Source organism: Astyanax mexicanus, chromosome 5 (assembly GCF_023375975.1).
Source record: "Astyanax mexicanus isolate ESR-SI-001 chromosome 5, AstMex3_surface, whole genome shotgun sequence".
In the NCBI taxonomy this organism is placed as follows: Eukaryota; Metazoa; Chordata; class Actinopteri; order Characiformes; family Acestrorhamphidae; genus Astyanax; species Astyanax mexicanus.
Genome location: NC_064412.1, coordinates 42,296,892 through 42,310,975, shown reverse-complemented (window position 1 = coordinate 42,310,975; position 14,084 = coordinate 42,296,892). Strand labels below are relative to the sequence as shown.

General features: G+C 38.5%; 1 protein-coding gene across 3 annotated transcripts in view; it reads right to left on the bottom strand.

Moving 5' to 3' along the window:
* Positions 1–14,084, bottom strand: part of ptprnb (protein tyrosine phosphatase receptor type Nb) — a 61,874-nt gene that overhangs the window by 11,147 nt on the left and 36,643 nt on the right. For 2 of the 3 annotated variants that reach the window (XM_049479533.1, XM_049479532.1), the window contains exons 7-13: positions 12,828–12,965; positions 9,552–9,583; positions 8,427–8,692; positions 7,788–7,874; positions 6,753–6,832; positions 6,409–6,473; positions 644–847 (exon numbers count right to left, since the gene is read on the bottom strand). In XM_049479533.1, coding sequence (XP_049335490.1) covers positions 644–847; positions 6,409–6,473; positions 6,753–6,832; positions 7,788–7,874; positions 8,427–8,692; positions 9,552–9,583; positions 12,828–12,965 — 872 coding nt within the window. The remainder of the gene's footprint in view (positions 1–643; positions 848–6,408; positions 6,474–6,752; positions 6,833–7,787; positions 7,875–8,426; positions 8,693–9,551; positions 9,584–12,827; positions 12,966–14,084) is intronic. The other variant, XM_022675498.2, reaches the window with a different exon arrangement.

The window sequence follows — 14,084 nt, the reverse complement described above, 5'->3', positions numbered from 1 at the left end:
AGAAATTATACCGTTAGATCAGACCCTGCTATGTGATTGGCTGAGAGACATTCTTTTTTTTTTTACTCTTTAGATATCCTGCCGCACTTATGTGGCTAAAATGAAATTCGATTAAATTAAAATATCCAGAAAAAAATGTATTAAACAAAAATGGAAACAGTGATGGTACATTCATAAACAATGTTTAAAATTAACCAGTATTACACTATATATAATTTAAAAAATGAGTCAGTCAGTGTTATAAAAGTATTGACCACATCCACCGAACATATAATCAGATAACAACACTAAGACAGTGATGTACACTGACATGTTATATGTCATTAGACAGAAACTAGTACTATGTGTGTTGTGTACCATGACCATTTTCCATTGAATCTAAAGAACACTGCACTGACCTGTGAGATATCTTAAATTAAATGTGGACACAATTACATTTAAGATTCAAAGATTTAAGTAAGAAACAAGTTTTCTCATACAATGAAATTCTTTCTTTGCTCCAAAGAATGGTTAATACCCACCAGATATTGAATTTTCCATCCATCTGCACCCACTATCAGACCTCACCCTAACCAGCCATGAACACGCTGACCAAAAAAACAAACCCCACTGTAGTACTCTGATTCTGATTTGATGCTCCTACCTGGTATGCATAGTGTGTGTCACTTCCTGCCTCTGGTCCCAAGCCCAGCTTTCCAGAGGCCAGCTGGCGTGCATGGCTGCGCAGGCAGGCGATGGTCAATGAGCCGACTAGGAGGCCGCCCACACAGGCCACACCCACAAAGGTAAGGAACACCCATCGGGTGCCCTCTTGCATGCGTTTCGCAACTGGCAAGGCTTCATTTTTCTGTACATAGAGTAACAGAGGAGAGAAAACAGATATTTAATATGTTAAAACCTTTTGTTAGCTGATTCCCACCTTATAATAATCTTTCCTTTAGCCCTTTGATGTGCAACATGGGTCAAAAGTGACCCATCTGAATTTTCAGTCAGTAATCATTTAGTATTTAAGGTACTCCTTAATTAACTTGTTTTTCATCATCATACATCCTTGCTTTTAGAATGAGAAAATGTCCCGCATTCATTTTCTATGTTACTTCATTTGTTTCTATGATATATCTTTAAAATAAGTAAATCATCATTTTTATTTTCTTTTATAACTTGAAGAAGCAGCCTTTGTATTTCTACATCCAGTTTACACACAGGGCTCAGACGCATGCATTTACCATTTCACAGCTCAGCACAGCTCCCTTCAGACAGCTGACTCAGTACTTTTATACAATTGTTCTGACATTACTTTAGAAAATATGTGATGACAGTAGTAAAATATAACTGGAATTGTGAAAGAGTGGTTCAGGGAGCATGAGATCATCATTTTCACACATGGATTGTTCACCACAGAGTCCAGATCTTAACCTCATTGAGAATATTTGGGATGTGCTGGATGGAGAAGAGCTGCTTTGTGCAGTGGTCAGACTCTACCATCATCAATGCTGCTGCAAGATCTTGGTGAAAAATGAATGCAACACTGGATTAATATAAATTTTGGGACATTGCAGAAGCTTATTGAAACAATGCCACAGCAAATATGTGCCGTAATCAAAACTAAGTGTGTGACCTTTTTTTTGGCCAGGTAGTGTATGATTAGGTCTTACCTTGAGAATGAGTATATTACCTGTCAGACAGTTAAAAGTAATTATTATTAGCTGCTATTATTAATTATTAGCTGCTGACATATTCTATTTTAGTTAGCTAAATCTATTGTAGTTAGCTATCTATTGTAATTAGCTAACTATTGTAGTTAGCTAGCTAACAAATTAGCTAAATACATATAAATATAAATACACACATATAAATATGTGTGTTTTTTACAAAAGTAGTTAGGCTAGCTACAGGGTATTTTGCAATACCAATATAATAAGAAATAAATATCTTTTTAATTTAAATAATAAACTACTTAAACAAACAATTATATAAAATAAAGCTTTACAGAAAATTCAATGTATTATATATACAATTCAAGATATCATGCATACATCTGGTGTGCTGGTTGTGCATGTCCGCAGAAATTAAAGTAGCACATACAAAAAGAGCAATACGTACAAAAACACTGAATGAAGCTAATCAGCTAAAAACTAAAATTCATTAGTTACTAATCACCTGGCCAACATATTTCTTTATTTTTTTATAGAATGATGCATTTCACAAAAAAAACATATATTATATATACAAAAGACATATATTGAAAGTTTTTCCACATCAATTGAGTTTTAATCAGTAAATACGCTAGCATTACTGCTACTGTTGAGCTTAAGAGCCTGGAGTTACAGGCAGAGCGCTCCAGTTAAAAGTCTAAAAGCTTTAAAAATGATGTCTGTGGTACTGAAATATTTGAGTGCACAAAAATTTAAGTATAAAATGATGAAATATTTATACTTATATTAAATACAAAAAGATATTTTATTGGGTATTCTTCTCTCTAAAGATTCTCTGCTATCTGTGCCTGTACAACATGTCCTTAAGTTATCAGTATGGTGAGTTGAGGTCTCTAGTAGAAGACTCCATTAACACACGTAGTACACAGACAAGTATGTGAACCGTTACATTCATTACACAGGTGGTTGTCTACACAAACCCACACGCAAACTGCAAGTGTATATCTAGCCTTACTGGCCTGTCATATTACCCACCCTGAGCTCTACAAGACATTTACCCCTCCACCCTATTTCACTGAATCAAGAGATAGAGACCACCAAGCACGTCTAATTCTATTGAAGCTTTTAAAATGAAAAGGAATTAGAGGAGACAGAGAGAGCGGGAAACACACACACACTCACTCACACCCACACACACACACACAGAGGACAGAATGAGTATCTCAAAAAGAGGTGGCACCTCCCACCCTGTTGTCTGGGATACCATGCATCTCAGCGGGGGCAGCAGTTACCATGGCAACATCAAAACGCCTGATCTAAACCCTCTGGCCATCAAACGTGACACAAAGAAAGAGGTAGAGAGAGTAAAATAGAGGAAGAGAGAGAAAAGGAGAGAGAGGTAGAGAGAGTGAAAGAGGGGTAGAGAGAGGAGGAGAGGGAGAGAGAGTGAAAGATAGATCGAGAGAGAGGGAGAGAGAGTAAGAGGGACAGCTAGAGAGATTGAAAGAGGTAAACAGAGAGGTAGAGAGAGAGAAGGAGAGAGGTAGAGAGAGAGGTAGAGAGAATCAAATAGAGATGGGGAGAGAGAGAAAGAGAGAGAGAGAGAGAGAGAGAGAGAGAGAGAAATATTTCTCTAACTTAGCAGATTAATAAAGCCAATTAGACCATGTTGGGCAGTTAAGCATTAAAGCATCTCTGAAGTGTTTACAAACTCCAGCAGCACTGCTGTGTCTTATTCACTCATATCAGCACAACAAACACTTGCACACCACCACCATGTCAGTGTCACTGCGGTGCTGAGAATGACCCACCACTTAAATAATAGCTGTACCCTGTGGGGTACTCTGGGTTGCTATGCAGAAAAACAGAAGAACTACAGTTTGTAATAATAGAACTACAAAGTGTCCTATGTAACCAGTGGAGCTGATAGGATGGACAGTGAGTGTAGAAACAAGGAAATATTCATAATGTTATGCCTGATCTGTGTCGTCTGAAAATGAGAACAGTGCAAACTTTTCTTTAGTATCTAGTTGTTGCATGATGTGCACATTTCATTAACGATGCTGAAATGATGCAGCCCTACTCCATGCCCTCCTCATAACTCATCACTGCACATAAACACATAACTGACATCTATTATATATCTCTCTATCTCTCTGTCTGTCTCTCTCTCTATCTCTCTCGGTCAGTATGATGCAGACCACACAGGAGTAGGGGCATTACATCATCGCATCTGGGCCAACTGCACTGACCTTGTCGCCACAGCAACCACCTTACCTGACATCACCATCTGTTAGGAGATAGCAGGGAGCTGGGCCAAATGAACTGGGCCACAGGGTTCCCTTAAGTTTGTTCCTCTGGGATTCCTTTCATTTTTAGTTTCAATCAATTTAATTTTATTTTGCAATTAAATGTATTTGTTTAATTCTTTATAAATGTCACACGCAAAGTCACAAGGTGACACTGATGGATGAAACTCTTATGCTTTTTCATTTCTTCATAGAAATAGTTTCTAATATATATATTATCTTATATTATATTATATTATCTAATATTATATATTTTCATTCAGTTTTTATTGTTATTTTTTATTTTTCCCTTCTTGTTGTAGGACCACAGTGAACTGTGGTTAATCGAGGGTTTGAAGGATTCATCAGTTGCATCCTTTAAATCACTTGGAACATCAGCTGCATTTCTCGTCTGTATTCGAAGTATCTAAAGGATGCTTTGCTGCCCACACACTGAGAAGGCAGTGTAGAGATAAAGGTAAAAAAAATGTCTTGATGTTGTCATGCGTGTAGCTCTGTTGTAATTAGCTTCTTGGCATTTTTGTCCTACTAAACTTCAAATTCAGATATGAATGGGTGACTTCCTGCCTCCGAATCCTGCCTGAGTAGCTGGCATTTCTCATGTTTCAGACACAACACCAGATAGCTGCCCAGCAACCACCCTAATACCACAGCAACCACTTACCAACATGAGCCACTACTGCTGGCACAGTAGAATTAATAAACCAGATATCAGACACAGTTACACATCAGAATAACAGGTAACGCCGCGAGCTAAGGGAAACATTGGGAACAGGCAGCCCCTCAGTTTCGTAGAGGTGGCCAATCCCAGCTCCTCCTAAACGTTATGAGAGCGCTTGCAGTCTAACTGATAGACTGATAGTAGTTACAGTCAGTGTACTGCCCCGCCCCCGCACTGTCTGATCAATAGACTTCAGTAATCCTCAGCAGCTGGACCGGACCTCAACGCGTTCAAACAGAACAAACAGCGGAATTAAGCAGTAAAACAGCATCAGCCGTGTGAACTACCTACCGCTAACTCACCCGCAGCGCCGGGAGAAGAACCGCCGGGTCCGAACCGTCACCGCCTCCACCGATCCGTGGATTTACGCTCTTTTACGGGGCGAAAACTTACAGCCCAGTGCAGTGAGCACGAGAGTTACCGGAGCGGTACCGGTAGAGAGAGAGAGAGAGAGAGAGAGGGGTGAGTGGGAGAGAGACAGAGATAGAAAGAGAGAGAGGGGGGGGGGGTGAGAGAGAGAGAAAGAAAGGAGAGGGGAGAGAGAAGGGTGTGAGAGAGAGAGAAAGAGAGAGAGAGAGAAAGAAAGGAGAGGGGAGAAGGAGTGTGTAAGAGAGAGAGAGGGAGAGAGAGAGGGAGGGAGGGAGGGTGAGTGAGTGTGAGAGAAGGAAGGATAGAGTGGGTGTGAGTGAGAGAGAGGAGGAGAGAGTGGGTGAGTGAGAGAGAGAGAGAAGGGGAGGGGGCGTGAGAGAGAAAGAGATAGAGGGGTGAGTGATAGAGAGAGAGGGAGGGGGAGTGAGAGAGAGAGAGGAGGGGAGAATGATAGGATGAGAGAAAGAGATAGAGGGGTGAGTGAGATAGAGAGAGGGGAAGGAGAGAGAGATGGGATATGTGAGAGAAAGAGAGAGAGAGAGGAGGGGAGAGGGAGAGAGACGCCTGATTGACTCGGGAGCGCGCACACGGACGGACCCAATGCACGCCTGACAGTTTGACACTTGTGAAGTGGTTGGCATGGCAACAGTGCGAGTGGTGACGAAGTTGGCGGGGTGCAGGGGTGGCGGGAAGCGTGTGAATGGCTCTTGAGAAAAATCTCGTATCAGGCTTTTGAGCGACAGAATCCTAGAGAGAAAAGCAGTGAAGCAAAACAGACTCATATACAGCTATTGAAACCAGGGCCCGGCTGCCTCTGCGTGTGAAAACTGGCAGTTTTCTGATAGACAGGTTACATTTCTTTAAATCCACTGTATGTCCTGTACATATGCAGTATTGACAATAAAACTACTTGACTTGACTTACTGGGGGGGGTGCGTGGTATAGGAAACATGTGATGTGTGATAATGCAGTTGGACGTAAAGCGCAATAAATAGTAAATAGTTAACATTTTTAGTTTAATCTTCTCAAAGGTATTTTGGCTTGGCTGCACTTATTTTGTCCAGGATAAGAACTAGATTGTTGTGAGTGTTCACTATGTCTGCTTCACTGTGCTTAGCTCTACCTCACCTCACTCTGCCTCCGGCCTCCTAGTCACATGATCAGTCTGCATGAAGAGATTCTGCCTCTGTTGCTGTACATAGTGCCATTTAAGTTTGCTGTTATTCGTGATGTGATTGTCACTCTTTTAATGTGTTTATCATGAAATCTTAAATAATCTATCTAATCTATCTATATAATTTATCTAAGCTAAGAAATGTTTGGCTAAACCCCTCTACAGTTATTACAGACTTACCTCTCCGACTCCAGCCTGCAGCACATTCAGGCCAGTCTCTGATTCCAGAAAGTTCTTCTCAGCCACTGCTCAGAAAAAAATATATAATATAATATTTAAATTGAATAAATAATTCACTCAGTTTAATAAACTGTACCTCAGAAATGTTATATTGTTCTTTTAAATTAATATATTTTTAATTAAATACACTTTACATTTAATAAAAAAATATTGCCTTACTATAATACATTGCTTCCTTAATTTTAAACCTTTCCCTCAATAAATTAACTGTTCTCTCAGTTTATGTAATGCGCCCTCTATATTAAAAGGTACGGACTATTAAACTCAGGGAACTATCTACTTACCGGCCTTGTCTGCCACTGCAGCAGCAGTCAGGTTCTTGCTGTTGGGACGAACTCGGAATGTAAGAGCCGGACCCACCACACTGTGAACAGAACTTACAGTCACACGGCCAGACAGGCACAGGTTATGAAGCACTATGGGAAGTAAGGGAGGGTTAGCAGCAGGGTCAGGGAGGATGTCAGGGGTCAGGGCACCCCAGAGCTAAAGGCTGCTTCATGTCATTCACCCCCACCCCCCCCATGGTTCTACGCCCTTCCAGGGATCCGGGTTTAAGGCTCCACCTCACCACAGCTCAGGCCCAAAGTACAAAAAAGGGTTAGAGGGTCTAAGAGGAATTATGCTGAGTCATGCGACAATGGGAATGTCGGTCTTTTGGGCTTATTGTTAACTTAAATAAGCTTAAAGGAATACACAGATTGTTTCATTTAAATGAATCTGTCACTTTTGTCTCTGTATTACTATTTAAGACAGCCATTTTAATGTGTTCCTCTTCATTTAGAATGGAACTTCAGCTAATTAAATTCTATTTGACTTTTATGCATTGAATATTATTAATTGAAAAATTATTTTTTGTATTGATTTTTTATGTACTGGGTTCTGCTCAGACAGTTCCTTTGACATTTTTAAGATGGTCAAGTTGATGAAACAATTTAAACTGGTTGACCAGCTTAGCTCTTGTGATCAGCATAGGGTGGGTTTAACTAATCTGCCAGATTACAAGATCCAAACTACATTTGGAGGTGGTTTAAAATGATTTGTACAGATGTGTCTCAGTCTGGACACTCAAGTTAGACTTCAACATGTCTTTTGTGTTGCTCACAACATGAAAAAAGTTAGTTACTGGTGCCAAACTCAATACCATTACAACCCATGCACATACATTTGTGATGTTTGGACAGAAATCTCATCTAATCACTCAAAAGATCTCATTTCAGAAACACATCTGATTTGCCTGCAGTCTGAACACAGCCTCTGACAAAGGATGGGAACTGTACTGGGCTGAAAGTAGCTGGTCCACTGGATTGGATCGGGACTACCTGATGTTGACGAATGAGCCAGTGGTGAGGTGGATCCTTTCAGCCAAGGTTTCAATCAGACGAACCCCATCATACAGAGAGAGAGGACTGCAGAGAAACATACACAGTAACACACACACACAGACAAACACTTACTACACACTAACAGACTACACAAAACAAAGGAATGTAACAACATGCACTGCAAAAAGGGTTGCTTGTTGTTTTTGAGGTAGTTTGGGGCTTGGGAAGATATGGCCAAGACATTAACAAATATTTGCGTTTGATATCAGAAGATGAGACAAAATATCATAATTTTGAAAACAATGTATCACAATAATGTGCTACTTTGTGTTGGTCTATTACTTAAAATCTCAATAAAATATAATAAAAATAAAATATAATATATAATAATATATAAATATAAAACAAAAAAAAAGTTCCCGGGGTATGAATACTTTTTTAAGCTACTGTACACACAGGCAGGCAGTCCACCTCAGTGCATTACAGCGATTGTGTAGTGTTTTGATGTATGGGAAATGTGCTGATAAAATGACAAAAATGTGAAAAAAAACCCCCAACAAATTAACTCAAATGTCTGATGATTTATTGACAACAGAAATATACAGACAGTGGGTGGGTGGGTGGCAGTGGTTGTACCTCTGGTTTGTAATGATGTATCCATACTCCTCTTTATACTGTGTTTGATTCTTTACTGGTGCTGTATTGGAAACTCCTTTCCACACCTTTTCCTCTCCTGACCAGCCCTTCTCCTGTTTCAGTGGGGACAGGGGGCCTGGGACGCTAGCCCCTTCACTAATATCGTTATTCTTCAGGGACATTTTAGAACCAGTAGAGGAGGAGGACACAGCAGCCACTGGAGGTTTCTCCACTAGATGCGTCATTTTCCCCTCTGTGATTTTCATCTAATAAAGGAGAACACAGGATAGAATCTGATCAATGGAAGCGTCCAGAAACAAGTTGTACAGACTGTTTTTTCCTACCAAATTTCCTTTACTCTATCTTGGATCATTATCAAAATACTGTTCCCTCAAGTGCCTTTTCCCTCAAAAAACTTCAAAAGAAATGTTTACTTAAAAAACAAAAACTAAATAAAAATTAATTTATCTTTTGGCTATTTGGCTATTTGAATAACTTTGTTAATAAGATAATCCTATTAAAATATTAAAATAATCCTATTTAATTAAAACTTGATTAAAAATACTTTATAATACATTACAAAATAACCACCACTTTCAATAAAAAAATCTGATCCATACATTTCAGACTGAAAGATTGAAATATGAAAGATAATTATAAAAAGAAAGATTGTGTTATGTATTTATAGAAATATATGGTGGTGAGGCCAGAGGTGACCAGAGTTGAAACTAATCTGAAGTTATTTCTCACCAGAAATAATTATATTTAAGTTCAAAGCACAAAAAACGTACAAATTACTCTATTAAATATACTGAGTTGATCAAAGGTTAGGAAGTTGTAAAGATCTAAAAATATATACAAAATATAGTTTCTAATATTATGTCAGAGTTTAAGCTCTGCAGGGGAAGAGTAGAGGAGCAGTCATAAGAAAGGGTTCAGACAGGGTCTGTAGCAGAAGTTTTTGATGCTGGTGGTTTGTTAGTGAAACCTTCTCATGGTCGGTCATGTCCTGCAGTCTGTGTGTACACTGCCCTCTGCCGTTCAGGTTGTACAATAACAATGACATCACAGTCCAGGAGCAAACTGCTCACCCTGATTTACAGCACTGATACATAAAACACTTACCGGCTTTTGTGGGGCGGCTGATTTAGCATGATCTATAAGAAAGAAAAATAAAAAAAAATAAATAAATAAAAACACATTACCACCATGACTATACCCTGGCCTGCTAAAAAGAAACTGGTGAAGCTACCCAGTCTTCCTGACCAGCTAAGATTGTTTAGTTTTTGACCAGTATAGTTCAGCTGATTGATAAACATGATCCACCTGACCAAGCTATATAACCAGTGTGATCAAGCTCATCATTATAATTGTACAGTATTTTTCAAGCATGATCAGAAAGACTACTCTGGTTGACCAGCAAGACGAAGATGTTTGACCAGCATGACCAAGCTCACTGACCAGTTCAACCAGCACAACCAAAATGATCAAACCAATCAACAAGCATGACCAGCAAATCCAATCTGGTCAACAGGCATGACCAGCAAAAACAAACTGGGACCAGCATGATGGTGCTGGTTGATCAGCCTGACCAGCAAAACCACTCAAGTCAACCAGCATAACCAGCAAGACAAAGCTTGTTAACCAATACAATTCAAGCCAGGTCAAGACATTTGAGTCTCTTGTACAAGTTCACAATGGAGCCAAATTACATTCCTCCAGAACCAACACAGTACAGACTACTTTAAGTGCAAATTGTGCAAAGATAAAATTAATTAAAAAATAAATAAATACAGCAAAAGTGCCGTTCAACACAGTGCAATCTGAATGTGTGTGGTGACTCAATGTCAGTTTATACAAACAGTGATCAATTTGGGCACCCCTGATAATTTTCATGATTTTCCTTTAGAAATCATTGGTTTTTCAGATCAGCAATTTTAGTTAAATATATCATATATCAGATGAACACAGTGATATTAGAAAAGTGAAATTAAGTTTATAAATTTGGCAGGTGCCAACAGAAAAATTACATCAATATTTAGTAGATCCCCATTTTGCAGAAATAACACCCTCTAAACGCTTCATATAGCTTCCAATGAGAGTCTGGCTTCTGGTTGAAGGTATTTTGTATTATTTTTCTTTACAAAACATCTCCAGTTCAATCAGGTTTGATGGTTTCTGACCATGAAGAGCCCTCTTTAAATCACACCACAGATTCACAATAATATTCCGGTCTGGGGACTGAGATGGTCATTCCTGAACATTGTATTTCTTGCACCATATGTTGTACAGCATCTCATTTCAAAATGAAGCTGGCTTGTCCAAATATGCTTAAGCTTTAGCATACCTCAAGCGACACTGTTTGTGGCGTGTGCTCAGAAAAGACTTCTGCATTTCTCTCCCATACAGCCTCTTCTTAAAGTAAAGTGAGCTGAATAGCTGAACGATGCACAGTGACTCCATCTGCAGCAAGATGATGATGTAGGTCTTTGGAGCTGGTCTGTAGGTTGACTATGACTGTTCTCACCATCCTTCTCCTTTTCTTGCCGTGCAACTTCAGGTCTTAACTAGAACTGTGCCTGTGTTCTTCCATTTTCTCAGTATGTTCCTCAAAGTGGAAACTGACAGCGGAAATCTCTGAGGTAGCTTTTTGTATTCTTCCCCTGAACCATAATGTTGAACAATCTTTGTTTTCAGACCATTTGAGAGTTCTGTTTTAAGACTTCCATGTTGCCATTCTTCAGAGAAGAGGAGAAAAACATGCAATTTTTGAAATAACCCCTCCTCATAATTGGATTCACCTGTGTATGTAGGTCAAGGGTCAATGAGCTTACCAAATAAATTTTGCGTTCCAATAATTAGTGCTAAAGGTATTTAAATGAATAAAACAGCAAGGATGCCCAAATTTATGCACCTGCCTAATTTTATTTAAAGAATTATTGCACACTTTCTGTAAATCCTTGAAATGAAACTTAATTTCACTTCTCAAATATCACTGTGTTGCTATATGATATATTTAACTGAAATTGCTGCTCCGAAAAAACAATGATTTATAAAGAAAAATCATGAAAATATCAGAGGTGCCCAAACTTTTTTGTACCACTGTACATAAACACAGCAGTTACTGAGGAAGAGAATATCTAGTACTTTGGTAGAATATAGGGTAACAGCAGCAAATAGGTACAGAGTGTGAGCATTAATATAGTGTGTGTGTGTTAGTGTTTGGAGTGAGGAATCAGTTCCAGTGGAGGGGTCTTTTAGTTGGTGGTGACCTGGATGCCCTGCCACTACGCTGCATATCAGCAGTGTCATGGAAGTGGTTGTGGACTTTCTTTGCATAGGTGCGCTCGCCTCTCTGATGCCCTGGGAATGTTTGGCTCTGGCTGTTCTGAGGCCTGCCTTATCCCCTGACCTGAAGGGTCTTAACTGGGTTCTCAGCAGCACATGCCCCTCTGCAGTCCATGGCATCCATGTTTTCTGGTTGAGGTGTGTTGTGATGGATTTGGAGACAGTATCATCATCGGTGCACTTGCTGATGTTGCCAGTGACCTGCAAGCTGATGGGTCATCCGAAGTTGAAGCTTCCCTAAATATGTTCCAGTCAGTGTGCTCAAAACTGTCCTGCAGAGCAGAGATGGCACCTGGAGGCCAGGCTTTCACTTGCTTCTGTTCTGATTTGGCACGTATTTGAGTAGCTGTAGTGGAGTGGAGCTCAGCCATGTACACACTGGCATTGCTTGTGTAAACAAGACCCAGCACATTTATCCTCATGGGTCACAAGGTCCACAAGTTGATGGAATTTTGGAAGTAGAGATTTTAGAATAGCACGACTGAAATCTCCAGCAACAAAAACAGTGAGTTAGTGTGTGTGTCAGATCACTAGGTGCTACATACACAATGGCCAGCATGGCCAAGCATGACCATTAACAAATGTCACATCCTTATAATGGTAAAGAACTGGATAATCAATTATCTTTATTGTTCTAAGTTATTTTTTTTAATGCCTTAAAACTGAAGAAATATAAGGCTAACTAAATCAAATTTTATATACACCGGTATAAAAACTGTTAAAAGTTGGCAATTTTGTAAACAACAGTAACTTTTACACTTTTATTGTAACAGACTTTTGTTACAATAAATAATTAATGTAACATAAAAATAACTACAAAAAATAACACAAAACTAATAAAGCAATTAAACAATTCTAAAAAAAATACAGTTAAAATATCACAGTAAATAAAATAAAACACAAAATAACCTGCATTCAATAGAGAATATTGCTATTATCACAATATAAAAAAATGACAATATTATTGTGTACAGTACAATGTGGCACAGCAGTAAGTCTGAGCTCTGATGGTGTATGATGAAGAGGACTGAGGTAGGTCAGAAGTTTGCTCACCCTGACTGTGTGTGATTGGTGGCTCGTTCTGTAAGTGGTCCAGCACAGTGAAGAGGTGCTCCATCTCCCCAGGGTTCAGATGAGCCAGGTCAAATCCGTGCTGCAGCAGCAGCTCATTCAGACTCTGCTGATCTGCGTCTGCACACATGCACACACACACACATGCGCACACAATTAAATAGCAGGTAGAACTTGTGAAGACATTTAAGCTTTGTAAGCTTTGTAGAAGGAATACTTGACTGCTGTGAGTGGGAAACAGTTGGGACAATTTAGTCATTTGTGCAAAGGCTGCCCAGCTATGGCAAGATGTTTATCATTTTTTATATATATATTTTTTTGTTTGACAAAAAAAAGGTATGTTTTGTGGGATTGTACAAAATTGCAAAGTGTGTATTTTTTTCTTCATATGTTGTGAATGAAAGTTTATTTGCCCCCAGGAAGCATGTTTAAAACCAACATTTGAAAAGTTTGAAAAGTTATTTCTATAAATATACATTATAGTTGCCTTTCATTTGAGTGTTTTGTGGAATACATTTTTTTGCAATGTTAGTGGTTTTCTTCAAATAAAAGGCAAACAATGATTTAAACTTTGTTTAATATCATATAGAAATGAACACATTATGTAGGGCAGTGTAAAAACCTCAATTCCAACAAAGTTGGGACACTATGTATAATGTAAATATATGTTAATAAAAACAGAATGTGATGATTTGTGAATCTAATTGACTCATATTTTATTCACAATTGAACACATATCAAATGAGATATCTGATGAAGTGGGACATTTTTCCATTTCATGAAAAACATTATTTAAAACTGATGCAGCAACACATCTCATAGTTGGAATGGGGCCAGGTCAACCATTGTGCAGCATCTTTTCTATTAAATCAAGATGAGATTTTGACAGTGACATGAAATGTTAACAAATTTAGTTTAAATCTTTGTTTTGTATGGAATTTATTTTTTATGAATCCCTTTAAATAGATTCTTGACAATAGGGTGTAATTTGAAGGTAATTTAGAGTAACTATATAATACAAATTTGAGATAAGTATTTACAAAAACCCTAAGTAATGCAAATGTTGAGAATGTTAAGGAAATTAATACATTTTAAAGTAAATCTTTTTTTTTATTATTTTGTTTTACATCATAATGCAAAAACACTTAGTTCTATTGAATGAAGATTTTAACTTTTTGTGGATTTCAAAATTGAAAATCTTTAAAGTAAAGTTATAGGACTTAAAAAGCACCCGGGTTA